Source organism: Salvia hispanica, chromosome 3 (genome assembly GCF_029641045.1).
Source record: "Salvia hispanica isolate PSC_SH4W2 chromosome 3, Shi_PSC_v1, whole genome shotgun sequence".
NCBI lineage: Eukaryota > Viridiplantae > Streptophyta > Magnoliopsida > Lamiales > Lamiaceae > Salvia > Salvia hispanica.
The window spans coordinates 12,371,347-12,398,347 of NC_142694.1; the positions used below are offsets into that span (position 1 = coordinate 12,371,347).

Consider the following 27,001-nt stretch of genomic DNA (forward strand, 5'->3'; position numbering starts at 1 on the left):
CTACCGTAATTAAGAGGCTCATTATGTTTCAAGGAAATATATTTTGTTGATAGTTGTGTTTTAATCTCGTATATTGTTTTGGGAGTCTACAATTTGTTGGGGCGTGCCTATTTTAGTCTTGAATTTATGGTATTAAAACATTAATACTATTCACCAATCTTAGTTGGTGGAAGTTGTGCATGATAAATTCTAGCACAACATATATATACACATTGTTTCACATGCCCAACCTCTTCCCAAATGCAATTAAAGTTTTTGACTTAGATTTCTCATACACCATTAATATACACTTCCTCCGTCTGCCATTATTAATCGTCTCAATTTGTCATTTTCGTCTGTCCATGAATAATTGTCCCATTTGCTTTTTATTTAGTATTTTTTATAAAGGACCTCCTCGTATTCCATAACTTTATTTAATTCAGATTTTAATTTAGAGTACATAAAACTTAGTAGAGCTCATCTTCCACTAATTATTTTTATTAAAAGTATTTTATAGTACTTCTTAAACTCGAGCCAAATCAAAGTGAGCCTCCGATTGACGGAAGAAGGAAGTACTACATAAAACTATTTAAGTACCCCTCCCTCCATTTTACTAGTCACCAAATATAGAAGAAAACATGGATCTCATAGACATGCTCAACCCTCTCCTCTTCATCCTCCCTCTCTGCTACCTCCTATGGACCTTGTACGACCGTCGCCGCAGCCGCCGCTGCTACATCCTCGACTACGAGTGCTACAAGCCCGGCGACCACCGCAAGCTGAGCACCAAATTCTCCGGCGAGATCATCCTCCGCAACAAGCAGCTCGGCCTCCACGAATACAAATTCCTCCTCAAGACCATCGTTAGCTCCGGCATCGGCGAGGAGACCTACGCCCCCCAGATGGTCTTCGATGGCCGCGAGTCCTCCCCCACCCTCTCCGACGGCCTCCTCGAGATGGACGAGTTCTTCCTCGACAGCATCCCCGCCCTCCTCCGCCGCAGCGCCGTCCCCCCCTCCGCCATCGACCTCCTCGTCGTCAACATCTCCATGCTCTCCTCCGCCCCCTCCCCCGCCGCCCGCATCATCAATTTATACAAACTCAGAGACGACGTCAAGGTCTACAACCTCGCCGGGATGGGCTGCAGCGCCTCCACCATCGCCATCAACATCGTCGAAAACGTCTTCAAAACGCAACCGAATTCGACTGCCATGATTGTGACTTCCGAATCCCTCAGCCCCAACTGGTACATGGGAAACGACCGCTCCAAAATGCTCGCAAACTGCCTCTTCCGAACCGGCGGCTGCGCCCTCATCCTCACCAACAAGCCGGCTTTATCGAAAACGGCGATGTTCAGGCTGAGGACCCTCGTCCGGACCCACCACGGCGCCAGCGACGACGCCTACGGCTGCTGCGAGCAGAAGGAGGACGACCTCGGCTTCGTCGGCGTCCATCTCGGGAAGAATCTCCCCAAGGCCGCCACGCGGGCGTTCATCGACAACTTGAAAGAAATCGCGCCGAAGATTCTCCCTGTTAGAGAGTTGATCCGGTTCATGACATCGAAAAATATCAGAAAATTGAGGCAGAAATGGAGCAAAGCGGCGGCGGGGAGGGCGGCAGCGATCAACTTCAAGAGCGGGGTGGATCACTTCTGCCTGCACACGGGCGGGAAGGCGGTGATCGACGCGATAGGGACGAGCCTGGGGTTGAGCGAGTATGACGTGGAGCCGGCGAGGATGACGCTGCACCGGTTCGGGAACACGTCGGCGAGTAGCCTTTGGTATGTGTTGGCGTATATGGAGGCGAAGAAGAGGTTGAAGAAGGGGGATAGGGTGTTTATGATAAGTTTTGGGGCAGGGTTCAAGTGTAATAGCTGTGTTTGGGAGGTGATGAGGGATTTGGAAGGGGATAATGTGTGGAAGGGTTTTATTGATTCTTATCCTAAGAAGAATTTGGCTAATCCTTTCTTGGAGAAGTTTCGATGGGTTCATGATGCTGATGATAGCTTCAGCATTCCAGATGATTATCAGATTCCAGATTGATTAATCTTTTGTTTTTCTTATGATGGGTGGTTTGGTACTACTGAAAGTGGAAGAAAATGTACCCTATATTCATACTTCAATTTGAAAAAATAATTGTTACTACCATATATGATTTGGTTGTTTAATTGTTTGTCTTTATAAGATGTTGTGTTACATTGATATACAGAGATAATTGGAATCATTATATTTGTCTTAATTGATTTGATGAACTTCAAAGGAGGATGTTAGCAAATGAAACAAATTCTACGTTCACCTTTATGCAAATTATAATGATATTTTGGGGCCATACTTATAAAGGGAGAAACAAACAAAAATCCATTTTTATTTAAAAACATATATAGAATCATTTTCAACCTTTGAATATCGAATATCTATTGTGAATGTATGTCATTGAAGGATGTGTGCCAAATATAAAAACCCAAATTCGTTTGATTTCGTTTATTTCGAGCATAGTATATAATTTCACTTTATACATAGCTCCAATCCGTTTTCTAGAGCATTTAAATCCGGCTTTATGATTCTCAAAAAGATTTTGCAATTGTGCGACACATACTATTCAACTAGCTAGTATAAAAAATTATATATAATGACGATATATTAATGAATGTATATTGATTAGGAAATAATAATACAAGACCTAGGACAAGAAATGAAACGAAACGTTGCATATTATAGGATCCTCCACTTAATTATGACACCTACAAAACTACCCCACGTGATGTAAACACACGCACGTGATAGTAAATTTGGGAGTACAAATGAGAACAAGTTGTAGCTCTACTTTGTGAAGAAATTATTTCGTTACCCTGCAAATAGCATCCAAATATATAAATGCACAAACTAAATTTATTGATCAAACCAACCTTTTCAACCAACACCAATTTCAGTGGCTGATTTAAGAAGACGCGCCACCACCTCCATTTCAAGCTTCACTTCTACATAGTAAATTTTAGTAATAGTACTTTTTTTTTTTTGCAATTTAATTCTAGCATTGTCAATTTAATTTAGAATAACTTTAATTTGCAACTGAATGATGGAAATACATGAATGATATTTTAAATTACAGTGTAGTACTACTCTATATGGAATTGTGTTAGAGGTGAATGTGTAGCGGGTACTATATAAATCATTAAATGCAAGGAAAATAAAAGAGATCGTGAGCATTTATTTGGTGATACATTACAAGAAAAAGATGGATGCATGCCCCATTTAGAATAGTTATTTAATGACAAAAAAGACCGCATGAAAATTGAAATACATGCTCGTTTATTTTGAAATTTTCTACTCTTATTTAGTGTATTGTTGTAATAATGGAGATCAATTAATTATCTGGTTTAGAAGAAATAATTTCTTTATCATATCGAGTGTAACAATATACTAGCTAGTACTACTATTATTGAAGTAAAGCGTGTGCTCATAAATGATCAGCAATCTAACAGGTCTAACCAATTAATTAAAAAAATGATCCTAACTAATAGAAAATTGTTGGGTTTAAACGAATTAATACTGTTTAGCATTTAAGGTTGCTATTTTAGGAGTAGACGAAGCAGCAAATATTTGGGATCAAACCATCCATGGATGCTCCAGTCCAACTTTACAGAATTAATGGTTGAGAAAGTTAAAAATACTTTTTCTTTCCATCTACACTTTAATTTTAATCATAGGATTACTATTTTTTTATAGAGAACTAAATAATCTCGTTTGAATATTATAAAATGGGCTAGGTTCAAAAGTGTGATCCGATATAATAATATAAACAAAACTAGGTTACGATAATAGGAAGATTATTGTTTCTTTTAAAGATGTCATTTAATGAAAACACGTTACTATTAGGCTTCATCATGGGAAAGACAGATGTGTGGGAGGCTCCATATCTATAACTGTACATAGATAGTTAGATAACTTTAACTTATGGAAATTGGTGTGTCTCATTCAATAAAGCGAATTTATGAAATCGATATGGTGGCCAGTGCAACTAAAATTAATTTTTTAGAGAAGAAAATCATATCAATCGTTGTCATCACTTTGCGGAATAAACCAATACCAAGGTTTAACATTCCGGTGTAATAATGAATGTACATATAGTTTAATATTGAACTAAATGTTACTCCCTCCGTCCCGGCTAAAATGATACATTGCTTAGCCGGCACAGGATTTTAGGAGTTATTGGTTAAAGTGTTTAATTAGAAAGAAAAAAAAGTGGGTGTAAGTATTAAAGTAGATAGATAAAGAAAGATGAATATTTTAATAGGAGTGAGAAAAAGTAGTTGAGTGTGTTAATTAGAGAGAGAAAATTTCCAAAAAAGGAAATGTGTCATCTTAGTTGGGACAAACTAAAAAGGAAAACGTATCATCTTAAGCGGAACGAAGGGAGTATAAACTTATAATGCTTCCAAAATGGGGTGGCGTTATAATGATAAATTATCTTAGCTTTGTGTATTAAAAATATCTATACAAAAATATATAGTACTAGTATATATTTATCAATAACATTTTGTATTTAAAAATATGAACACAAAAACATAAGATTATTAAAGCCAAAGTGTGTTAAAATGGTAGACTTGATGGAGGATAACATTAATAATTAATTAGATTTGATTGATTCTCATGTAGCGTTGAACATAGAGACATACATGTACTTTACGCAGCGAAATTTGTAAATTTAAGGCAAAACACATTCTTAGGTCCTTATACTTTAGTCAAAATGTTCATTAGGTCCTTATACAATTTTTTCATTTTAATAGGTCCTTATACCTTTCTCATAAATTTCATCACATCCTCATACAATTTTTTCGTTTTAGTAGGTCCTTATACTTTGATTATAACTTTTATTAGGTCCTTATACAATTTTTTATTTTAAGATATTCTTTTACTTTTATCTTAGATAATAATTTATATTTAATTAATTTTAATGAACCTTTTAATTTTATTATTTAACTTATCTTATAATTATAAATATTCAGGGAAACATATCTTTCAATATAAATATAAATAATCAATTGAAAATTCAAATAGTTATTCTAAAAAAAACTTCGATTTTAATCTTCAATCATCACGGTTAATCTTTTTATTATTCTCTACAATTTATTGAGATTATATTGGATGACAAGATGATATTATCTATGTAGACTATGCTAAGTTTAATAATGGAATATTAGAAAGTTCATTGAGTTTAATTAAATTTAGATTATTATCCAAGATAAATGTAAAAAAGTCCCTTAAATAAAAGATTGTACAAGGACATAATGAAAGTTATAATAAAAGTATAAGGACCTACTAAAATGAAAAATTGTACGAGGATCTAATAAAAATATTGTGAAAAGTATAAGGACCTATTAAAACGAAAAAATTGCATGAGGACCTAATGAACATTTTGATTAGAGTATAAGGACCTAAGTATGTATTTTGCCTAAATTTAATGACATGCAATTTTTGAAAATAAAAAATAAAAAATGAAATTGAAACAGTGCTAATACTATCACCGAAGACTTAGAAAACATAACTCAATAAATCGATTTCAAGTCATTTAATATAGGATAATTGCTATTTAAATAAAAAAATTTCACAGTTAGAAAACATTTCATAATGTTTGAAACTGAAATAAAATTACAATTTTTCAAATTTTTTACAATCTTACTTTGTTATTTTCCACACTATGTACAAACAAACTTAAGAGTGCGCCCACACACAAGAAGAAATTTGGCCACTGGCCGGAAGATTGCTTCCACCGGTTAATGCACAATGGGTCGATCTGAGAACTAATTACGTTGATGAACCACCTATGGAAATAAAAAATAACGAATTAAAAAAGGTAAATATATTATCGAAAAAATCCTGAAATTTGGTCAAATTCTGGTCAAACCTGGTGCAATAGTAGCGGGGGGATGCACCTTTTTCTTTCGGCAACAATATGCGCAGATGGCCCCAACCACAACGAGGAGACTTACCTAAATCACTCCGGCAAGTATTTTGATGAGCCTTTTTCTGGTTCTGTTTGAGATATCGGGTGCATCAAAATCATGTGTTGGTGGAGAGTATGGTGATAAGCATGGATAGCTTGACCCACACAATCCGGAATTGCCTGTTACACTGCCATAACTACTTGCCTTTAATCAGTTAAAATTTACTACTATAAAATTCCTTCCCACATTCACACCAATAAAAATTTACTACTATAAAATTCTTTTGGGTACGAATTTTTTGGTAGTGGTATTTAGTGGTTAAATGAAGAGAGCATAAATTAAGAGATAGAAAAAAATAGAGAGAAAATGTGGGAGAGATGATAAAGTAAGAGAGAAAAAGAGTATTGTTTTTTTTTCATAAAAGAAAATGTGTCACTTATAGTGGGATGATCTAAAAAGGAATAGGTCTCACTTATAATGAGACGGAGGAATACTACATGGAGTACTATTACATAGGAGCAGTAGACATTTAGTGTTACGAACTCAATTCCCATATCGGTTGTGAGAACAATTGGTGTGTGGTATATAGACTAAATGGGCTCTCTCACCTAATAGGCTAGTCTTTTGGGTTGAGTTCTCCTATTTGGTCTCATCATTTAGACTCCACAAATATTTCAAATATTTATTTTGATATATAAGCAATAAGATACAGTAAAGATCACATAAAATAAGTATTTTTCTACACATTGAGAGGGTGATTTTGCCTTTGCCGACTCGACACTAAGGGATATTTAGTCTCCTGATTCTAGAATAATAAAGCGAATTATATGAAATCGATTGTGAGTATTTGTGACCAGTGCAACAAAATATATAAGTATTTAAGAGAAGAAAATCATACTGCCGAAATACAAAATAAGTAATGAATTAAAAAGGGCAAATTGTCCAAAAAAATATGAAGTTTGGTCAAGTTTTGGTCAGTGGCAGCTCCTGCAGCAGGAGCTGGAGGCATATTGCTCTTTCGGCAGTAACATGCGCAGATTGCCCCAACCATAGTTATAAGGAAACTTGCTGGAATCACTCCGGCAAGTATTTTTACGAGCTTTTTTGTGGTTCTTCTTGGGACATCGGGTGCATCGAAATCAACTGCGGGTGGAGAGTATGGCGATGAGCACGAATAGCTTGTGTCACACAATCCGGAATTGCCTGTTACACTGCAATAATTCAACCGTAAACCACTTGGCTTTAATATACTACTATATAAGAAGCATTTCTTAATAATCTTGAGCTTACATCAAATGGATTCTCTTGTTATTGACCAGTGAGTATGGCACCCGTCCGCTAAAATAATTGAATGCTAAATTCCTTCACACCAATAAAAGTTTAAAGAAAATAATTTGTTCAATAAATTTAAAATTATAGTAGTAGTAGTACTATTACTAATCAGCAAATTATATACTCACAGATATGTTAACGACGGCAAGTAGCCAAGGAATTCTGGAATTGATCCCATTAGATTGTTGCCGTGCAGTTCTCTGCATAAAAAATGAAAGAAAATCGAATCTAAATTTACTTCATATAGATTTTTTTTTTAAATGCGTGCTCACTTTAATAGTTCCTGAAATTTCACGTCCAGTATTACAAAATTAAAATGCGAAATAAAAATTTATACCCTTTTGAAATTATTCAATTAGTATATAAAGCAAAATCTCATTTAGTAGTAATTTAGTATCAATAATATCAGTTTAGGATAATTATACAATCTGAAGCATGTTTCATTACATTGACTCCAGGGCATCCATTTCACTGAAATCTGAAAGAATCCCATACAAACGTTGGTATTGTAGCTGCCTGCATTCAAGATTTAGATGGTTAAATTTATAGCCACAATAGAAAAAAACAAATGATATGTTTGGTTTTGAGGTATAAAAAAGTTACAAAAAAAAAGAAAAAAGTGATACTACTATGCTCTAATCAGGACATGTACTACACCAACGAAGAGCCCTGTTGGGGCTTGGCTATGCATGCTCGAGCGACATAAAACTCACAGAGATGTGACACGACGCACAGGGTAGTCGTTGCTGCATTCGATCCAAGACAGCATACGATACAGCCCAGGATTCCCAGATACCCTGAAGATCAGAAAACAAATGTTAGACGAAGAATATATATCCGTGCTTATAGCACTCAACAACGATAAAAAGCTAGGAATATACATTTGTCATAAAGATAAAGATAGATTTTGTAATAAACTAACTTACGTTAGATTTAAGCCCTTTTTTGTTGACAAGGAGGCTGGCACACTGCCATTGAACTGATTATCAGCAAGATTCCTGCATCAAAACACAAAATTATCAGCTACGGAAGAGAACAGAGACAGAGCGCGACAAAAATTTATTTCTTGATTAATTTTTGGGACGACATACAATATTTTTAGGTTGGGCAATGTCCCAAGAAAATCAGGTATAGGCCCTCGCAATCTGTTGTTCTGAACATCTCTGCCAATCCAAAAACAGTTTTAACATTTTTGAAGTAAAAATATTTCTATAAATTGATTAGGAAATAGAATCACTTTGTTTGAAGAGCATCCATGGAACTAAAATCCGGAAGCGACCCTGACAGGCCGTAGCCATTAAGAAGCCTGTCAAACCGAAAAAATGAAGTTTATGAACCATAACACAAAGGAGAAGCAAAATTTGGTCTATGAATATGAGAATAGTTACAGTGCTGTTACTCGCGGAATAGGATCAAGACTGCATTTGATCCAATCCCATGTATAAGGTGCTGGCAGACAAGGATCGCTTGTCCAACTTTGCAATAATTTAAATCTCTCTTGCAGAGAAGCTAAGCCTTCAACTGAATCACCAATAATTAGAGATGAATTCATATGTTTGCATCCACTCAAAAGCAAGCTTCTTACCATCTTTCTTGTTGGTACCATCAGTTAACTTGTCGTCCGGGAGTTGAAATATTTCCAGAGCATTAATGAGTGGGAGAAGCGTAGAGACGTTGGTGGGCACAAGAGAGAATGTGGTGTTCGATGAAACTGCATTTGCACTGTCCAGTATCATCTCAACACAATCTCCGTAAAGAGGAATGATTGGTTCCGAGTAGGACTCGTTATCCTTGAAAATCCTGAAGGACCGATTCTGGCCTGGTCCTAACCGAGTAACTTCAGAGAAGTACCAGTTTATGTAGACATTGATTTCATAAGAAGGAAATCCCATCAACAATTCTACGCTTGTGTTCGGGGTTTTTGCAGTGATTGCATTCCTGAGCACCGCAGGTGGTGGATTATCGATTACATTTGGCCTCTGAGTAAAGATGGCATCACCCGAAACTGGGATTGAGCCGTTCCCATAAAGTCCAACATTCCATAGTCTGTCGTACGGATCTTCCTGGAACCTGCAATTTCATATCACCATGCTTTATATAACATAAGTACTTAACAATATGCCAATAAGATGCAGTTTAGTACCTAAGAACCTTATTTGAGCCAAAAGCAACCCTTTTCCACACGAGCAACGGATAACTGTCGTTGACATAGTTATACATAGATGACTCCAAACTGCGCACTTCAAGAGCCGATATGAAGGGGAACTGGCCCGGTTTCGTCTGAGCAAGACACACGCTGATGGATTCCCTCTTGAGTACATAAGTCACCTCATAGTAGTAGAACTCTGTAATCGACGTCTGGACATTAGTCCAGAAGTTTCCGTCGAAGTGGAGATCAAACGTGGGAGGAAAAGACTTGCCATCATAGTTCCCGTAGTAAAAGCTAGCACGCACGAGGACGCGGCCCTTCTTCACAGAGTCGCTGTGGTAGCAGTTCTTGTTCCGAGTAGTGAACACCCTCAGGGTATCTTTGACGCTGGGCCTGGAATTTAGAGGTTTGACGGAACGGGATTCGCCACTCTGCACGTATTTGTCGTCCCCCAACCAAGCTATCCCGTTTTCGTCTCTGAACGGGGATGATGATCCACAGTCAATGCTGATAAAAACTGCAACGATAAATCAAGATGTTATAGCCTGAAAACAGAGAGAAACAGAGCTATTGATGCTTAAAATGAAATTTTACCATCAGCTGATGTAGAAAGACTTGTGCATAGCGAATGAACCAACGAGAAGCCATGCCAAGAAATATGTTTTTTCATGGGAAATAACTGATTTTATTCAATTAGAATTGGAGAAACATTCTTCGGATGTTGATAGTTTCTCTTGGAAGTCGGAATAATTTTGATAGAAGGTTGTAAAAACACATTACATCATAGGATTATTTAATATCAACATGGTATTATACTTTTATTCAACAACAAAATAGCACTGTAGTTGAAATCTTCCTGAGCAACTTTGATACTGAAAATGTACACTTCAGAAGTTCAGATTACAATTTAATGATGTTCGTATGATTTAAGACTGAGATATAGCTACACACGTCGTTTGCAAGAAGTCAATTACAAGTGGTGTGTGCAGAAATTCTTAAAGAAGCTAATCTCCAAGGCAAAGTCTATGTTCGAAATTTTTTTGTCAAGTTGCTCAAGGTCAACTGGAAAAAGGTATCGACCGTGGATATAGGAGAGTCCGCATTTACGACGTTGTTGAAGCAGGTAATTTTTTTTATACATTATTCCACAACATGTAATGCAACATTACTTTACTTATATTGTACTGTGAATCTGCAGAGTTCAGCATAACAATAATGTATGAAATTTCAAAACCATAGTTGCAATATTACTTAACTTATTTACAGTTTGATCAATCTCAACAGCTAAACAACTGGACTCCTCAAGTTTGTAAATTATCGATATGAAAAGCCAAATTAAATGGTTAGGTGAACAAATTTGAGAGACTGAGTAAATTCTTATGCAGTGCTTCTAACAAGTGGATGTGATTACATAATCATGATAGTCTACTTACAGTATTTCACGACAACTGTTACTAGGAAAGGGAAACATTTTGATGACTTAGACATTCATTTTCCACAACATTTATTCTTAATTCGTCACACACACAAACTGAATGCGCATTTGCTCACACAACAAATCTCCCTCGATTAAAGTATAACGATAGAGGCCGTGATGACGGAAAACAGTAACGCTGGAATGTTCTTCTTCTTCTGGATTGACGAGTTTCCATCTGGTGGAGGTGCTGCTACAATGTCGCATGATGTACACAGCCCAGGATTCCCAGACACCCTGAAACATGTAAACACACATTTATATATCGGGAAATAAATATTAAAAGAAGAATATAACTTCATACCCACCACCAACTATGCAAGTTCCTAAGCACTCAACAATGATAAAGAATATATATTTGTTGGAAAGATGAAGAGAGATTTGTAAACAGGCGCTTTGGTTAATTAACTTACGTTAACTTTAGTCCCTGTTTTGTTCTAAGGGAGGCTGGCACACTACCGTTGAACTGATTATCCGCAAGATTCCTGCATCAAAACACAAAATTATCTGCTACTGAAGAGAACAAAGTGCAATATTTATTTGACGTACAATATTTTGAGGCTGGGTAATTTCCCAAGAAAATCAGGTATAGGCCCTCGCAAGCTGTTGTTCTGAACATCGCTGCCAATCCAAAAACCTTTTTAATATATTTGAACGGAAAATATTTCTATAAATTGATTAGGAGCGGTAAATGTGTCTAAAAATCACATTGTTTGTAGAGCATCCATGGAACTGAAATCTGGAAGCAACCCTGACAAGTTGTAGCCATTGAGAAGCCTGTCAAATGGAAAAAAATACTATAAGTACATCAACCATATATTAAGATATGTATATTGTCAAACAAAAAGAAGTAAAATTTGGTGCATAAAAATCATTACAGCGCTGTTACTCGCGGAATAGGAGCAAGATTGCATTTGATCCAATCCCATGTATAATTTGCTGGAAGACAAGGATCGCCTGTCCAACTTTGTAACGAGCTAAATCTCTCTTGAAGAGAAGCTAAGCCTTCAACTGAATCAGCAAAATAAAGCCATGGTTGTTGATTGTTTAGCAATAAAACTAGAGATGAATTTAATGGGACACACTCAAAGCAAATTTCTTACCATCTTTATTGTTGGTACCATCAGTTAACTTGTCAACTGGGATTCGAAATATTTCCAAAGCATTAATGAGTGGGGGAAGTGTAGAAACATTGGTAGGCACAAGAGAAAACGTGGTATTTGATGAAACTGTAATTTCACTGACCCACATCTCAACACAATTCCCATACGGAGGCAAGATTGGTTCTGAGTAGGACTTGTTATCCTTGAAAATTCTGAAAGACCGATTCTGGCCTGCTCCTAACCGAGTAACTTCTGAGAAGTACCAGTTTATGTAAACATTAATTTCATAAGAAGGGAATCCCATCAACAACTCTATGCTTGCATTTGGGGTTGTTGCAGTGATTGCATTCCTGAGAACCGCAGGTGGTGGTTTATCAAGTAACAATATCTGCTCACCAAAGATTGCATCACCTGAAACTGGGATCGACCCATTCCCATAGAGTGCAACATTCCATAGTCTGTCATAGGGATCATCAGGGTACCTGCATAGCCATGTCACCCCAAGATTTTAGGAACTCATGACTTTGCATAACAGTTTTGATTGTTCTTGAAATAAGATGGCTTAAAGCATTTTAAATGAGTAAAGAAGCAACACCAAACTGGGATCTAGAAAAGTTAAGTACAGTACAATATAGGCTTCTTTGAGCCGAAAGCAACCCTTCTCCACACGAACAACGGATAACTGTCATCGACATGGTTATACATATACGACTCCAAACTGCGTACTTCAAGAGTTGATATGAAGGGGAACTGGTCTGGTTCTGTCTGAGCAAGACAGACGCTAATGAAGTCCCTCTTCAATACATAAGTCACCTCATAGTAGTAGAACTGTGAACTTGACGTCTGGACTGTATCCCAGAAGTTCCCATCGAAGTGGATAGCAAATGTGGGAGGCAAAGACTTGCCATCGTAGTTCCCGTAGTAAAAACTAGCACGCACAAGGACACGCCCCTTCTTCACAGAGTTGATGTGGTAGCAGTTCTTGGTCCGAGTAGTGAACACCCTCAGAGTGTCCGCTACGTGGGACCAGGAATTTAGTGGTTTGACAGAACGGGATTCACCACTCTGCACGTATTCATCGTCCCCCACCCAAGCAATCCCATTTCCGTCTCTGTACGGGAATGATGATCCACAGTCAATGCTGATAAAAACTGCAACAATAAACCAAGATATTATATCCTGAAAACAGCCACACACACACACACAGAGTAATTGATGCTTAAAATGAAATTTGACCATCAGCTGATGTAGATAGACTAGTGCATAGCAAAAAAACCAGAGAGATCAAAAACCAACGAGAATCCATGCCAGGATTAGTGTATATTTTTCATGAGAAACAACTCATTTTATATGTGGAAGGTACAATTCTTTCCATTGACATTCGCAGTATCTCATATTGAAAAGGACAGAACCAGAATTGGAGAAACATTCTCACAATTTGATTAAAGGAAGAAAAACACATTAATTAGAGATGAGAACATATGGTCTTACACCATAGGATTATTGTAATATCAACATGTTATTATTCAACAATAGAAATAGCACCATAGTTGAACTCTTCCTGCGCGATTCTGATACAAAAGTGTACACTCTCTTTCAGATACACTAAAAATCCTTCGCCAGTGACAGTGAGTAAACAAATTTGGAGCAGACACCAATAATATATAAATACTATGATCAAGACTCAGATGTGCGACACGTCATCTGCGTGAAGTCAATACCAAGTGATGTGTGCAGAAATTGTTAAAGAACCTAATCTCCTACGAAAAGTCTATGTTTGAAAAGATCTTGTTAAGTTGGTAGAGGTAAAGTGGAAAAAGCTATGAACCGTGGATATAGGAGAGTCTGCAATTACGACGCCGTTGAAGCTTTCTCCATGGAATGGAGCTGTTTTGGATTCATCTCCATGTAGAGCCAAACTAGGGATTTTTTTTCTGCCAAGAGTTAAATTCCAAGTTTACTCATTGAGTTTGAGTCCTCAATTTCTTTTTAATTCTTTGTGGGACCAACGACAGAAGTGGTTTTTAGAGTTAAAAAAGGTTTAAAGTTTATAGTATGTATTTAAAATGATTTTTTTGTGTTTCCTTTTAGGACGTTTCATTTTTTTTTTTGGATTCTCTTAGGGACGTTAATCGGGTCGGCTCAACAGATTTTGGGTCAACCCTATTCAGGCTGCTAGTCAATTGGGTGTGGACTAATCGATTTGTGATTTTTTTTGGGTTATAAATATTCGCCCATAACCTTAAAAGTTCGGTTTTCGGGCAAGCCCAACTGGTTAATCGGGTTGTTCCCGATAAAATTATCATGTCATCAATCCAATAAATAATAACAAAAATTAGTTATATTTATAAAATGTGGAACATTTAATGTAACGCCCCGAACTCTTTAAAATTAGGGACGCTACCAAAATACTAAAATACGAATTTCTTCTATTTTGAAAATTGAGAATTTAAATGAAAATAAGAAAAACAGAAACGATTGTATAAACTTAAAAGAAAATTCCTCATTGACATTATACTTCATCGAGTAAAAACAATTTTCCCAATCAACAAATATGTCTATATTCAATGAGAGCTCATCATAAAAGTTTATATTTCATCTGGTAAGTTGACCAAAAAGATCAGATCTCCTAAATACAAAATTTTATCAAAAGAGATTTCTGGGTCACAGCCCACGAAGTCCACGCAACAACACCATTATCGATCACATGATTTTCAAATATAAAAATATCTAAACTGATCATATTTACCCTAAAATCCCAAAATGGGTACTAGTCAAAAATTGTGTTGGAAGACCGTGGACCACGTTGACCGCTGCCCCGTCACCCTCCTTAACCTAAAAAACATTAAATAACGGGGTGTGAGTATGCAAGCACACTCAGTGGGGAATACGCTGCAAGCAGTTATAACCAATTGTGTAATGAATCATAACATAATGAACCATCTCAACTTTGCTGACATCTATATGAGACTAGTCTCGGTCCCTCGTGGACCTAACCCCTCGTGGGCCATTGGTGGGCTGTCAGCGACCCATATGATCCCTCGTGGATCTGACCCCTCATGGGCCCATAAGCTCATATGAATGACGCATGACACAACAATGATCATAACCATGTAACCACTACGCTTACAGATAAATGTAAACCCCACCTCGAAAGCTGCAATCCAAAATAATCTCCTCAAAGCCTGGTTTGGTTGTCCATCCTCGAGCCTCGGATGCGCCGCTCCTAGCACTTTCACACTTAACTTAGTTTTAAAATTTTAAATTTGAAACCTCGTTAGTCATTCCAACTTTAGAAAACTTAGAACCATAACAAAGTACTCAACCAATTAGAAACCATAACTCTCATTAACATGCAACACGAGTTACTTAAACAAGTAAGCATCACTCCAAGTTCACATTCAAAATCATCAAACAAATTATAATAGAATTCATTCGTGATAGCTTTATTATTTTATCATCGGCTGTTACCAAAAATAAAAGGCAAAGGGCGAAAAGAACTGAACTCGGAGCCATGAATGTGCTGCAATTAATTGATCATCACAACTTTTACTTTCATCCTCAACTTATACATATATTTTCATAATATTAACTAACTTTACGCGGGTTGTTGACTCGCGCGATGAAGGCAACATTAATAATTAATTAGATTAATTAGGTAAATTCTTATGTATAGTTGAACATGGATATATATATATGTATTTCATCAGCCAAATTGTTACGTTAATATTTCGAATTAGATTAAAATGACTCTTATGTGATAATGGATGAAGCTGACATGCATTTTTAATTGATTTGAACAAACGAGAAAATTGAAACAGTCATAATGTGCACCGAAGATTTAGTAATTAATGTAACTATTTTTCTATTATTATAGTCTCTGTAAGTACGAAATTTCAAACCAAATTTGCAATATTAAAATATTATCAATGTCTAAAGCCTAAACCACTATTACAATTTACAATATAAGCATGTAGCAAGTTATTAATCACAGATATGCACATATGCAATGCTTCTTCCAAGTTGTGATTTGTTAACTAGGACATAGCAACTTTTACAAAAACAATGTACACTTTGATGACTTAAACATTCATTATCCCAGCAACACCACATTTCCTCATACACTAAAATCTTCATCGATTATAATACGAAGATAGACGCAGTGATGGCGGCAAACAGTAACTCTAGAATGTTGCTACTCCTATTTTGGATTCATTGCAAGAGATAAAGGATATGGAGTGAGTGAATTCCATGCATATAGATAAACAGTTACCTAGATCCTCACTCCCCGTGATCTGCGCATGATCTCGTCGCCGGAAATCTAAATTGCAGTGACGGCCGGCGGTGGACAGAGGGAGCCATTGAAATGGAGGAATTAGTCTTCAAACACAACAATATAGAAGCTATCGGAGATTTTCAACGGATTTGATTCAATTGATGATTGAAATTTGATCCAATTCAGTTTTGATCAGCAAATAAGCTAAAGAAAAGGATTTCCACATCTTGTGCTACTGCATCACACTCTCCCCCAACTTTTTAACACAATGATAGATGAAAGCGTTTCTATAACCTTCTTCTGCTTCACTTTTTCACTTTTTCACTTTTAGATTAGGGTTTAGGGTGGGTATTTAAAATGTTTGTTAAATGAGCTTTAATTACGTTAATATTAGGCCTGATTTCCTCGATAAGGAGCGTGGTATCGCTCCAGTGAACATGTTATCTTTGTAAATTTACAAAATTTATAGGTTTGGTAATGTTCCAAGAAATTCAGGAATAGGCCCTTGTAAGCTGTTGTTGCTAAAATCTCTGCAAATCAATCAATTCATATACTCCATATGAGAAAAATTGTAGTATTGAAAATCAAACGTTCATTAAAATAAAAAACAAAGAACCTCACATTTTTCTAAGAGCATCCATTGAGCTGAAATCTGGTAGCGACCCAGATAGACCATAGCCAACAAGAGACCTGTCAAATAAACGTAAATTAGTACTCTCACCGTCCACGAAATAATATTCCAATTTTCCATTTTGGGACGTCTAACGTAACAAAAATGATCTCATGTAAAATTTTAGAAATAATTACAATGCGGTGACTCGTGGTACAAGATTGCTGCTGCAGACAATCGATCCAATCCCATGAAAACGGCAAAGGAAGACAAAAAATCTTTACTCAGATTGCTGCTGCAGACAATCCAATCCCATTTTTTTTCTATCTTCAAGGATCGATGCAAGTCCCAACTCCTCCAGACCCTACTGCATTTATACACTGGTTATATTACTGTTGGTTATATTACTGTTATTGTAACAGCCCGTCTCTCTAGGGTATATTAAATGCGGCGACTGCTACCAAAACGGACTTAAAAGTAATAAAACATAGGCTAGGGTTTCATTTTAAGAGGTTTGAGCAAGACATTTAACGAACTACCAAAGCAATGAGTCAACAATTAACCTAGAAGATTTAAATAAAAATAGATACCATAGACTATGATAAAAAATCAAGGGTTCGACATAAATTCAACAAAAACCACAACAAGTCTCAAGCTTCTAAACCAAAAGGCACAGGTGCAAAATATCCAAATAATACTAAAGTGTTTCAAAAATTCAGCGGAAACGACCAAGAGGAAGTGAATTTATGTATGAAGACACAACTACACTCGAAGTTCAAAATATCCATCTTATTTTATTAATGTGCTCAACACCCGCCACCGCTCGTCGTCGTTCAACTTGTACATAAGGAAAACACATGCAGGGCTGAGTATTTTGAAGTACTCAGTGAACTCGTTGCCAAAACATTTTATAAGTTATGTCACCCTTACCATAGTGAACTCGAGGTTTAACAATTATCAAAATAAATATTCAACGAGTATCACAAAAATATTTCCATAGACTGGCCAGTCAAACATCTCCCCACTTTTCTCATCAATTTCCACAATCACAACATTTCCATGGTGCGGCGAAAGTGTGGTCACACTTTTCGCCCACAAGACCGGCCAACTAGCAAGGACGGCTCCCGATCCCACAGTATACATAGCCTGGTAGGGTTTGTGGCCCTACTCAGACCCGAATTCGTTTAAACATATCCATAGCCCTATAGCCCAATGGAGCGAACTCTCAAACTGGGCATCAGGCGCACAATATCACAACAAAACAGTCATAGGCATGGCATAACAGTTAAACCACCCTTGTCTCTCCACATTCATAAGTTTGCACATAAAAGAGTTTAAGAATAAAGCCCACCTCGACTGCTTAGGTTTCAAGTATGTTCTTTCCCTTTGTTATCCTGCTTCGCAACCGAGGTTTCACCTTTTAATCACATAGGCACATATCACGAATCAGTTCCAAATCCCACTCCTAAAACATGCATGTCTCAATGCTTTCCCTTTTCCCATCGATTTATCTTAATATCACCAATCAAAATCATGTTCATCAAATAAATCTCATTCGCATCTTAACTCTAGATCAACATATATCACACATGAGTGTTTTGCCAACACACACACACCAAACACACACACACACACATACGGTTTCACACATACACACATACATCCCAATCATCAATTTATTCCCCTCTTTCACTCGTTCTATATGCATGAGGGTTCAAGAGCACCGATTAATCGGTTAGAAGAAGAAGATTAATATGAGAATACCTTTTTGAGAAAACGAACGGTAGAAATCAAAGTATTAGCCTTGGTTCTTCAAGATTTTTGAATTAAACTTCAATTCTTCTCCAAAAGATGACGAAATATTGGAGAATAGAAGAAGAAAAATTGAGAGAGTGAGAGAAGAGAGGGAGGCGTGTACTTTGGGTGGGGGGCGAAAATTTTATGGCCAGGGTTAGGTGTTTCTCTTATTTATAGGGTTCAATAAGATCTTTAGAATATTTGGAAAGATTTGATTCAACACAATTAAATAAGAATAAATATTGTGGAGTAGGGAAGAAGAAATAAAAAAATGAGTTAGGGTTTCAAGGCATGAATTTTCGAAAATCATGGCTTGTACTTAGCCAAGATTTTGTTTTGTATATTTTACGGAGTAGAATAAAATATCACGGAGCAAAATAAAAATAAAAATCCTCCCATTGAAGAAAGGAAAATAGACGTGTACTATGCCTTTTAAATAAGCAATGGATTTTTAATATTAACTAAAATAAGATATGGCAAGATCTCCTTGAGGTATTGTAAGATTTGCTAGAATATTTAAATTCTAGGTATGGAAGGAAATCAAATAAGGGATCAACTAAACAATAAAATAATTCCTCCTTCCCAAACATAGGTGATTTTCGAAAATCACCTAGAATCAATACGGTTCGATTTTTCTCAATAAGAAATAGAGAATAATTAGGTTTTGGATTTAATTTGGATAAATATCCCAAGAATTAAATTAAATCCGAAAAAAATAGAATTCTTCCTCCAATAAAGTGAAGGGGTCGAAAATCTCAAAATTATGTGGCTATAGAATTTATGGAAATTTTCCTAATATTCTCACTCACCCTTAAACAAATAATTCACCTCATAATTCCTTTAATTCAAATATTCACATGCCACGTCATATATTCAACAAGTTTGACTTTTCAAACTTCCAACGCACGGTCATAACTTCGTTCCTCAATTAATTCACGTCTCCTAAGTCATTAATCAGGAAATTTTGCGGCTCTAAATTAGGGTTCGAAATTCCGGGATGTTACAGTTATCATGTTCATAAATAGTACTACCTCCGTCCCCCAAATTTTGACACACTACCTGACACGGTTTTTAAAAAATGTAATGGAAAATGAGTTGAAAAAATTGGTGGGATGTGGGTCTTAGTTTTAAAGTATTAGTTCTATAATAAAATGTGAGTAGAAATGAGTTAGTGGAATATGAGGTCCACTACCAAAAATGGTAAAAGTGAAGTGTGTCAAATTTTAATGGATGCGAGTCTTAGTTTTAAAGTATTAGATTTGACAATCTAATATGTCATTCTTATTATAATAACGTAAAAATAAGCTTACGATGACCTAAAAATGACCTCCATATGCTTGGTTCTGTATTTTTGTATTAAAAATGGGTTTGCATAGATCAAAACCCTATATATATATATATATATATATAGGGGTGCGTTAGGCTCCTTTGCACCCTATATATATATATATATATATATATATATATAGGGGTGCGTTAGGCTCCTTTGCACCCTAAGTGTCCTATTTCCTTCTTAATCTCAGCCCTTGGATCCTTGAATTGGATGGTTGTGATCAATGCATTATTAGTCTATAATGTTGCATTATTAGCCGTTGTGCATTATTAGAATGAAAATGTGCATTATTAGACTATAATGTTGCATTATTAGCCGCTGTGCATTATTAGAATGAAAATGTGCATTATTAAATGACACGTGACATTAATCTAACCGTTAGATGACAAAATCGTGGGGCTAGGATTAAGAAGGAAAAAGGACAAAAGATATGAAAAGGATTTGAATACATCCCTATATATATAGAGTCCTATTAACCACAAATCCACCCTTAAAGACCGAACTAGAGACCAAATTAGGGCCACTCATTTTTCTTAATCTTATGGTTATGATTAATTTACAATTAATTTAATATTTTATTAAATAAAAACGTTTTTTTTTTATTTTTTAGATTTTTTTATTTTTTTTATTATTTATTATTTTTTTTAATTTTTTTTTAATTTTTTTTGTATTTTTTTATTCGATAAAAACTTGATGGAGTAAATAATGAACTATATTCACTACATAATGAACTAAATGAATGTATGTTATGAACTTATTACTTTATTCAATCATGCTATTTCTTCATTCCGTTAGTTTATTACTTCATTTATTCATGCTATTACATCATTCTATTACTTCATTCTATTAGTTTATTACTTCATTCCGTTAGTTTATTACTTTATTCAGTCACGCTATTACTTCATTCTATTAGTTTATTACTTCATAATGTGTTATGACATAATAATCTTTCAGTTGGGTTTAAGGTTATTACTTCATTCCGTTAGTTTATTACTTCATTCAGTCATGTTATTACTTCATTCCGTTAGTTTATTACTTCATTCAGTCATGTTATTACTTCATTCCGTTAGTTTATTACTTCATTCAGTCATGTTATTGTTATGAACTTATTACTTCATTCAGTCGTGCTATTACTTCATTCTGTTAGTTTATTACTTCATTTATTCATGCTATTACTTCATTATGTTAGTTTATTACTTCATTCCGTTAGTTTATTACTTCATTCCATTAGTTTATTACTTCATTCCATTAGTTTATTACTTCATAATGTGTTATGACATAATTATCTTTAAGTTGGGTTTAGGGTTATTACTTCATTCCGTTAGTTTATCACTTCATTCAGTCATGTTATTATTTCATTCCGTTAGTTTATTACTTCATTCATTCATGTTATTACTTCATTCTATTAGTTTAGTACTTCATTCCGTTAGTTTATTACTTCATTCAGTCATGCTATTACTTCATTCCGTTAGTTTATTACTCCCCCCGTCCCCTATAATTTTACTCACTTTGACCCGGCACGAGTTTTAAGAAATGTTGTTTGACTTTGATTTAAATGAAGATATGTAGTGAAAAGGGGTGTCTCATTTTGATTTTTTTTAACTTTTTGTTGAAATATTGATTTTGTGGCCGTTGGAGTATAATTAAATTTTTTTCTTCCATTTTTTATTCTAGTTAATGTTTTAATCATCCCTACCACGCACAAATCTGCTGCCCAAAATTAGAAACATATTCTGCCGAAATGCTGCAGTATATTTTCATAAAACATCAAATTTGAATAAATAGGCTGCTACATATTTTCATAAAACTTCCATTACATTACAAATTGTAGTTTTTTGGAGGGAAATCCCAAATCCCATTAAACTTTAAACAAATTCTAGGAGGGAGTACAACATCTTTACACACAAATTAGGAGGGAAACTCCAACTACCACCATCTATAAAAGGACTACCTACACAACTAAAGGAGAGTTTTTAAACATTTTCCCTAAGAAAATTTTCATCACTGGGCTATGGAGCCTGTTGCCGGAGACTTCGCCGGAGATACTGCCGGAAACAGAGCCAGAAACAGAGAGTCACACGTCATACCAGTGACCACCAAAAATTTGATAGCTCAAAGTCTGCTATAGTCGAGCCATTTAGGTAATGTGCCATATGGAGGTTTTCAGAAGGCAGCAAAGGAGTTTGGAGTGACCCGGAAGACAGTCTATACGATCTGGTTAGAGGCCAAAAAACAGATCCAGAGTGGACTACCTGTCAACATAAGAGACCGTGTTAAAGGCTTCAAGCACAAAGATGAAAGATGGTAGGCTCAGGCCACACACAAATGCAGTTAGGCCACTACTTACTGCCGCAAACAAATTAGCAAGAATGAAATGGGGTCTCACTCATGTTCAACCAGTGGTGTTCAATGGTATGCTCAAATATCACACAATGCACAATGTAGTGCACATTGATGAGAAGTGATTTTTCATAACTAAGACTACGGATAGATACTACCTGCTGCCAGATGAAGAAGAGCCATATAGATCATGTAAGTCAAAGCGATTCATCACGAAGGTCATGTTTATGTGTGCTGTGTGTAGACCATACATTGCAGAAAATGGAGAAGTCATATTTGATGGAAAAATAGGCATTTTTCCATTCACTACTAAAGAGCCAGCAAAGAGAGGTTCCAAGAATAGACCAAGAGACACCTTAGAGACAAAGCCCATTCAATCAGTGAACAAGGAAGTCATGAGAGAATGCCTCGTTCAAAAGGTACACTGTTTTTGTTTCCATTTTTCTGCATCCCACTAAAACACATCACATATATATGTGCAGATCATACCAACAATCAAGGCTAAATGGCCAGAGAATATAAGCAAGGAGATATTCATTCAACAAGACAATGCCAGGCCACACATAAACCACAATGATGCAGAATTTCAAGTAGTAGCAAACACAGAGGGTTTCAAATTCCATATCATTTGCCAACCACCTAATTCCCCTGATTGTAATGTGTTGGATTTAGGTTTTTTCAGAGCCATCCAGTCTATACAATATGAAAAAGTGGCTAATGGAGTGGATGATTTGCTGAGGAATGTGCAAAGCTCTTTTGATGAACTTAGTGCACAAACACTCAATAATGTTTTCCTAACTCTTCAAGGTTGTCTTACTGAGATATTGAAGGTGGAAGGGGGAAATGGCTACAAAACTCCACACATGAAAAAAGAAAGGTTATCAAGGCTGGGGATACTTCCAATCACTTTGGAGGTTGAGGAAGAGATTGTCAAGGCTGCTGTGGCATACCTTCAACAACCTGATAATGATGTCAGCACATCATATGACATCTCAGGTATCAGTGGAGCTGTAGGCTTCTAAGTTCAGTAAGCATTTTTTGTCAGTTGGGTGTGTAAGCCTCAGGATTAGGTGTGGTTTATGCTAACAACTGTTTTTTGTCATCTTTTGTAAGGCCTCCAGACCTACAAGTGTAGGGGTGGCTTCTAAAGTCCTAATCCCTCAGAAAATTGTCATCATAGGGCAACCTCCAAACCGTACATGTATATGGGGTGGCTTATAAGGCTGCTTAACTAACAACACAACACAGCCTCTTAACCATTGTATAGGGGTGGCTTATGTAATGACTTTGTATGGTTTTGTAAAGAGCATTTCCCCTCAGATAGCATGGTTATATTAACTCAAAAATAAGCCTCCTAACCTAACAAGAGGGGTGGCTTACTAACACATAGCAAAGCATCACATGGAACAGATCAAGCAACTCATCATAGGGAGCAGATCAAGTCACACATAAGCCTCCAAACCTAACAAGAGGGGTGGCTTAGTAACACATAGCAAAGCATAACAGATCAGTACTAGCAACTCATCATAGGGAGCAAATTAAGTCACACATAAGCCTCCTAACCTAACAAGAGGGGTGGCTTACTAACACATAGCAAAGCATCACATGGAACAGATAAATAACATTTCTGAATTAGCATCAACTCAATATCAGAAGCACAAATCAATAGCAGCAACACAAATAGCATCATCTCAATTAGCAACACATGAGCAACAACAATCATAGGGGCAAATGCAAAAAGCCTCCAACCCAACAATCATCCACACCAACACCCACAGCCTCTCACCCAACCTACAACCACAGCCTCCAACTCAAGCAAAAAATCACAGCCTCCAACCCATGAAACAACCGCAGCCTCCACACCCAACAAACAAGCATAGCCTCCAACCCAACAAACAAGCATAGCCTCAAACCCAATCGGAAAACACCAAAATTGAGAGACAACATACTTAGATCTGCCTCTCAACGTCAGAATACACACGGTGGGGGGTGGCTTGAGCTGGATCGATGGGGGAGGCTGGTGGAAAGCCGGAGGGGGGTGGCTGGTGGTGGTGGACCGTAATAGGGGCAACCACAACCACAGTCAACATACTCGGGAATGGATGAATCAAATTGGATTTCGGGAACAACAGTGTCGGTTAGGGTTCCGACGACGACAGATTCTCCGATGGCGGAGTCAGATGGCCAAAAATGTTCCAGCGTATCTGGAACGACGAAATCTTCCAGATCTAACAATAAAGAACAAGGAGATGAGTCGGCCGAGTAAGCCATTGCATATGGATCTCTCAAGATCTAGGTTTCGACGAAATTGGGGGTGGGGGTGAAATGGTAGATTCGGTGGGTGGGAGTGAATGTGAATATGTGGGTAGGAGTGAATGTGGAGAGGTGAGAGTGAAATCGGACAGACCGATTAATTGTGGGTGTGAGGAGTGTTTTTTTTTGCCATTTATGGTTAATTTGAAATGAGTAAAATTATGTCGGACGGACTAAAATGGAATACTGGGTAAAATTATGGGGGACGGAGGGAGTACTTCATTTCATTAGTTTATTACTTCATAATGTGTTATGACATAATTATCTTTCAGTTGAAGTAAATTCAGTATATAATGAATGCGAAAAATTACTTCATAACATACATTCATTTAGTTCATTATGTAGTGAATATAGTTCATTATTTACTCCAGCAAGTTTTTATCCAATAAAAAAAGTAAAAAAAAAAACTAAAAATATAAAAATTAAAAATATTAAAAAAAAATTTAAAAAAATTTTAAAAAAAAATAAATTAAAAATATTTTTATTTAATAAAATATTAAATTAATTCTAAATTAATCATAACCATAAGATTAAGTAAAATGAGTTGCCCGAATTTGGCCTCTAGTTCGGTCTTTAAGAAGGGTTCGACATTGATCACAACTCTCTCTCTCTCTATATATATATAGAGTCCTATTATCCACAAATCCACTCTTAAAGACCGAACCACCGAACCCTACCAAATTAGGGCTTTTAGATCTAGTTTTTTATGGATAAAATACAGAAATTTATAAATATATACATGAAAAAAGAAAGGTATATATATAGGGAGATGATCAAAATAAGAATGCATTTAAATCCAGAAATGCAGCCCAAATCTTGGCCCTGGGATTAGATGATCTAATGATCAATAATTAACTCAAAACACGAAAGGTCATAATTAAGTAGTTTTAGGTCATATTATAAGATTTGGGTTTATGTCATATTAAGATCATTTTAGGTCATGCTTTGTTAGCATGACCTAAATATAAACTAACTATGACCTAAAAATGCCCTACGTATGACTTTGTTCTGCGTTTTTGTATTTAAATCTGGTCTTCATAGATCAAAACCCTATATATATATATATATATATATATATATATATAGGGGTGTATTCAGATGAAAACCATAATGTATATTAAAACATCAAACCATGTAAATAATGTACATTATACACACTAATAATGTACATTTTATTCATGTATAATGTACTGTTCTAAATATTGTACACACTAATAATGTACATTTACATTATATGAATTCTGTACATTATGCTGACAGTACATTATTATTGTGTATAATGTACATTATTTTACATGGTTTGATGTTTTAATATACATTATGGTTTTAATCTGAATGCACCCCTATATATATATATATAGGATTGTGTTAAAATGACAATATCTCTTAAAGTAACACCATACCACCATTCCTAGCCAATCATTTGTACATGTGGACGAATAATAAGCTGCTATGTGGCAATCATAAAAATTGCTCAAGGATAAATTTTCACGGACTGCAATATCCAATACACTAGACTGCAATTTTTCCCGACTACAATATCCAATACGCTAGACTGCAATCTATAGATTGCAGTCTAGCGTGGTGTCACAGTGTCATTCATTTTAAGAGTGTTGTCATTTTAACGCACCCCTATATATATATATATATATATATAGGGGTGCGTTAGGCTCCTTTGCACCCTAAGTGTCTTATTTCCTTCTTAATCTCAGCCCTTGGATCCTTAAATTGGATTGTTGTGATCAATGCATTATTAGTCTATAATGTTGAATTATTAGCCGCTGTGCATTATTAGAATGAAAATGTGCATTATTAAATGACACGTGGCATTAATCTAACCGTCAGATGACAAAATCGTGGAGCTAGGATTAAGAAGGAAAAAGGACGTACAAAAGATATGAAAAGGATTTGAATACATCCATATATATATATATATATATATATATATATATAGGGTCTTGTTAGATTGAGATTATTTAGCTAAATTGAGAAATGAGATGCAATATGGGCCACTAATCCACAAGATTAACAAAATGTCAACAAATACCACATTATGTCAACAAGGGGGCATAATTGTCTTTTCATTAAATTGTGTTTTAAATCATTTTCTAAAATTCTCTCTAAAACTCTAGCTGCAAAGTCTTCAAATCTTCAAATCTTCAATCTTCAAATCTTCAAATCTTCAAATCTTCAACATTCATATCTTCAAATTTCAACATTCAAATCTTCAAACCTTTAACATTCATATCTTCAAATTTTCAAATCTTTAACATTCAAATGTTCAAATGTTCAAATCTTCAAATCTCTTCAACATTCAAATCTTCAAATCTTCAACATTCAAATCTTCAAAT

General features: G+C 35.8%; 3 protein-coding genes and 1 pseudogene across 3 annotated transcripts; 2 read left to right on the forward strand and 2 right to left on the reverse strand.

Moving 5' to 3' along the window:
- The first annotated feature begins 527 nt into the window (after positions 1-527).
- Positions 528-2,217, forward strand: LOC125212681 (3-ketoacyl-CoA synthase 3 pseudogene; annotated as a pseudogene).
- Positions 2,218-5,968: 3,751 nt separating this feature from the next.
- LOC125209247 (uncharacterized protein At1g24485-like) lies at positions 5,969-10,074 on the reverse strand. The gene is made up of 8 exons (XM_089066381.1): positions 9,999-10,074; positions 9,399-9,921; positions 8,841-9,325; positions 8,644-8,776; positions 8,493-8,561; positions 8,347-8,418; positions 8,182-8,253; positions 5,969-6,110 (listed from the first exon to the last, which is right to left on the reverse strand). Exons 1-8 carry the CDS (start codon positions 10,072-10,074, stop codon positions 5,969-5,971), a joined length of 1,572 nt encoding a protein of 523 aa, XP_088922507.1.
- A 615-nt stretch (positions 10,075-10,689) lies between these two features.
- LOC125213001 (putative LRR receptor-like serine/threonine-protein kinase PAM74) lies at positions 10,690-13,431 on the reverse strand. Its single transcript, XM_048113332.2, has 8 exons — positions 13,218-13,431; positions 12,610-13,132; positions 11,982-12,463; positions 11,757-11,889; positions 11,587-11,655; positions 11,428-11,499; positions 11,292-11,363; positions 10,690-11,115 (listed from the first exon to the last, which is right to left on the reverse strand). The coding sequence occupies exons 1-8, from the start codon at positions 13,285-13,287 to the stop codon at positions 10,974-10,976; spliced, it is 1,563 nt and encodes a 520-aa protein (XP_047969289.1). The 5' UTR covers positions 13,288-13,431; the 3' UTR covers positions 10,690-10,973.
- Positions 13,432-22,558: 9,127 nt separating this feature from the next.
- LOC148930187 (uncharacterized) lies at positions 22,559-23,359 on the forward strand. The gene is made up of 2 exons (XM_089067249.1): positions 22,559-22,756; positions 22,820-23,359. The coding sequence occupies exons 1-2, from the start codon at positions 22,559-22,561 to the stop codon at positions 23,357-23,359; spliced, it is 738 nt and encodes a 245-aa protein (XP_088923375.1).
- The last annotated feature ends 3,642 nt before the right edge of the window (positions 23,360-27,001 follow it).

What these genes read in the sequence shown, in the direction of transcription:
- LOC125209247 (XM_089066381.1), bottom strand. Translation starts at nt 10,074, where the DNA reads ATGAAAAAACATATTTCTTGGCATGGCTTCTCGTTGGTTCATTCGCTA. An exon ending in GGCTCAAATAAGGTTCTTAG is followed by an intron (nt 9,326 to 9,398) that starts GTACTAAACTGC and finishes ATGAAATTGCAG; the next exon opens with GTTCCAGGAAGATCCGTACG. An exon ending in ATTCCGCGAGTAACAGCACT is followed by an intron (nt 8,562 to 8,643) that starts GTAACTATTCTC and finishes TCGGTTTGACAG; the next exon opens with GCTTCTTAATGGCTACGGCC.
- LOC125213001 (XM_048113332.2), bottom strand. Translation starts at nt 13,287, where the DNA reads ATGGATTCTCGTTGGTTTTTGATCTCTCTGGTTTTTTTGCTATGCACT. An exon ending in TCTATCTACATCAGCTGATG is followed by an intron (nt 13,133 to 13,217) that starts GTCAAATTTCAT and finishes TTATTGTTGCAG; the next exon opens with TTTTTATCAGCATTGACTGT. An exon ending in ATGGATGCTCTACAAACAAT is followed by an intron (nt 11,500 to 11,586) that starts GTGATTTTTAGA and finishes TTGGATTGGCAG; the next exon opens with CGATGTTCAGAACAACAGCT.
- LOC148930187 (XM_089067249.1), top strand. Translation starts at nt 22,559, where the DNA reads ATGTTTATGTGTGCTGTGTGTAGACCATACATTGCAGAAAATGGAGAA. An exon ending in GAGAATGCCTCGTTCAAAAG is followed by an intron (nt 22,757 to 22,819) that starts GTACACTGTTTT and finishes ATATATGTGCAG; the next exon opens with ATCATACCAACAATCAAGGC.